The 2,735-nt window shown below is 39.0% G+C and overlaps 1 protein-coding gene across 1 annotated transcript; it reads right to left on the reverse strand.

The window, feature by feature from the left end:
• Positions 1 to 613: 613 nt before the first annotated feature.
• Positions 614 to 2,515, reverse strand: LOC105116323 (isoflavone 2'-hydroxylase-like). The gene is made up of 2 exons (XM_011013617.1): positions 1,584 to 2,515; positions 614 to 1,470 (listed from the first exon to the last, which is right to left on the reverse strand). Exons 1-2 carry the CDS (start codon positions 2,466 to 2,468, stop codon positions 862 to 864), a joined length of 1,494 nt encoding a protein of 497 aa, XP_011011919.1. The 5' UTR covers positions 2,469 to 2,515; the 3' UTR covers positions 614 to 861.
• Positions 2,516 to 2,735: the final 220 nt, after the last annotated feature.

Here is a 2,735-nt window from a genome sequence, read left to right on the forward strand (position 1 = left end):
AGGAGAAGAATAACATCAAAGAACTAGGAGCCATCATCTGCGGAGAGATTTATTTGTCCAATATCGAATTTCATAAACGCTACGAAGAAAAGAAGTTTATTACCAGTGTAAAAGAAATTTTGGTACGCTTTTAGCCAATCAAATAATATGTGCGGAGTCGAGGAGAAACATGTGTCCCCATCTGGTTGAACATTGCTGAAAACCAGATTATTCTTTAATAGCCAAGTACTTCATGCTATGTCAAAAGAGAAGATGCCATGCCCGTTTCTGAAAGCTGCCATGGACTAGTGGAGGCCACTGGAATATCAATAGGTTCAAGGATTGTGGTACATACCAGGAGACCTAGACCCCCACCACGATAAGATTTTGCCCAAAGCAGCCATGTACTTGAGCAATGGAATAAAAGATGTTCAGTTGTCATCACTGTCCACTTATCTCGCTCTCTCTTATTGTCACAGAGAAAATTTGATGCTACAATCTTTTGTCAAATCCTTTAAGTTTAATAAATTGAATTTTATTTTCGATTACACTGAACTTAAATAGAAATTTGCAATTCAAGTATAAAAACAACGAGTCTTCTAATGAAAGGACAACTCCTCTTCGTCAGAATTCGTAAAAACCATCTAGCTTGTATATAGATAGATTTATCGTTACTTCAATATTTATACCGTAGAACCTCGAAATGGATGATTGAACTTTCCTTCCCCATCTCATAATTATGAACTGGAAATCAGGATCTGTCAATTGAAATGATCCATGTAGAACAATTAGAGTAGAGTATTACATTAACTTCCTTAAAACAATCTTTATTTAACAAAGAGTACAGAAAACTGGAAGCATGCTTTCACTTCTTTTGGTAGCTTAAGAAATACTATTGTCAAGGTCTGATCTAGCCTTCAATACAAACTCCAATGGATGAACTCTGGACATGAGTGTTGCCACCTTCTCGTCCATGTTAATTTTCTTACCATCAACCGTATCCCATTCAAAGCATTGAATCAGAGAACCCAAAGTCAAGGTCATTAATCTGTGAGCGAGGCCCTCCCCGGGACAAGATCTCCTTCCCAATCCAAAAGGCATTACCTTGTATGCTTCAGCTTTTCCATCCAGAAACCTTTCAGGCTTGAAATTTAAAGGGTCATCCCACACCTTAGGGTCTCTCTGAATCGACCATGCATTTGCAAACACCATTGTACCAGGAGGCACATCGTATCCTCCAATGGTACAATAATCGGATGCCACATGTGGTACGAGCATAGCTGCCACTGGATACAATCTTAAGTTCTCAGAAATGATACCTTGAAGGTAGTGTAGTTTTGATATGTCTTCTTCTTCAATCAAATGGTCCTGTCCAAGTTGAGTGTCTAATTCTTCTTTTGCCTTCTTTAGTACATGTCGATTATTGAGCAGATTGCAAATTGCCCATTCCAAAGATGCAGCTGAAGTCCTAGTTCCTGCAACTGCCATTATCTGCAATAAATAGTTCAAAGCTGATCATTCATTACAGTTTTTAAAATGACTTGGATGGAAATTTTATAATCGTGTAGAGCAAGATTGCAAATGCGAATTGAATTGAAACTAACCAGAATTAGGCCTTTGATTATTGAATCAGTATAGTATTGGGGTTGTGTTTCCTGCAAAGCCAGCAAATGGTTAACCATGGTGTTCCGTTCCCTGTCAGCACGATGCTCTTCAATCAGTCTTTGCAAGAACAAATCCATGTTCTTACTCAGTGTTTTCATTCTCTTAACAAATCCATTATAATCAATATTGCTCAAAATGGGAAACAGGTCTCCAAGATGTGCCTCCTTAGCAAACTCAGCATACTGATTCATCATATCTCTAAACTGCAATGCATCCTCAAGTTCACTCACATCTTCACCATAGTACCGCTTTCCGGCAAGCATTGTCATTACTATGTTAAAGGTCAGGTCCAAAAGCATGGACCTTAACTCTACCTTCCCGGCATTTTCTCCTGATACACGAGAAACCCTATTCATTAAATTCTTCACTTCTTTTTTACGAAGTTCTTGAAACCCATTGAGACGTTTCGGTGAGAAGATCTCATTATTGCCTATGCGGCGAAGGTTGCGCCAATGATCACCGTAGTTGGCTGCACCCATGGTAGTGAAATTGTAATTCAAGTACTTTCCATGGCAGAAAGGAGGACGATTGGCCAAAATCACATCATTCTTGGTGAAGCATTCTTCAACAGCTTCCGGTGAATTCACAATGACCACGAAGCGGGAACCGAATCGAAGCGACATGATTGGGCCATATTTTTGGGAGAGGTTGTGGATGGTTCTGTAGATAGGTTGTTTCATGAGATGAAGATGACCTATAATTGGAAGAGCGAACGGGCTCGGGGGAAGATTCTTGTATTGTTGCTTTTTTGTTTTCAACAAGAAATTCAGAGCAAGAATAACAAAGGAAATGGTAAGAATTAAGAACATTATGCTCTCTTCCATTTCCTTTGGCTGTGGGATTCAGTATAATGTGTTCCAACCTTTTACATACATGAACATATATATAGATATCTTTTGTGGTGACAATCCTGTCCCTAACGCCCTGGTCAATAATCTCTGCTCTATTATGTAAGCTAAGAAATTTAGAGCAACATATTGCATTACATCACCAGCAGTCTACCAGCATCACAAGCCAAACTTGACTGCAAAATCTAGACTCAGTCAATTTGTCTTAATTTGAAGGGGTCAATAACCCTGGTTTATCTTACT

Source organism: Populus euphratica, unplaced genomic scaffold, assembly GCF_000495115.2.
Source record: "Populus euphratica unplaced genomic scaffold, PopEup_1.0 scaffold904.1, whole genome shotgun sequence".
In the NCBI taxonomy this organism is placed as follows: Eukaryota; Viridiplantae; Streptophyta; class Magnoliopsida; order Malpighiales; family Salicaceae; genus Populus; species Populus euphratica.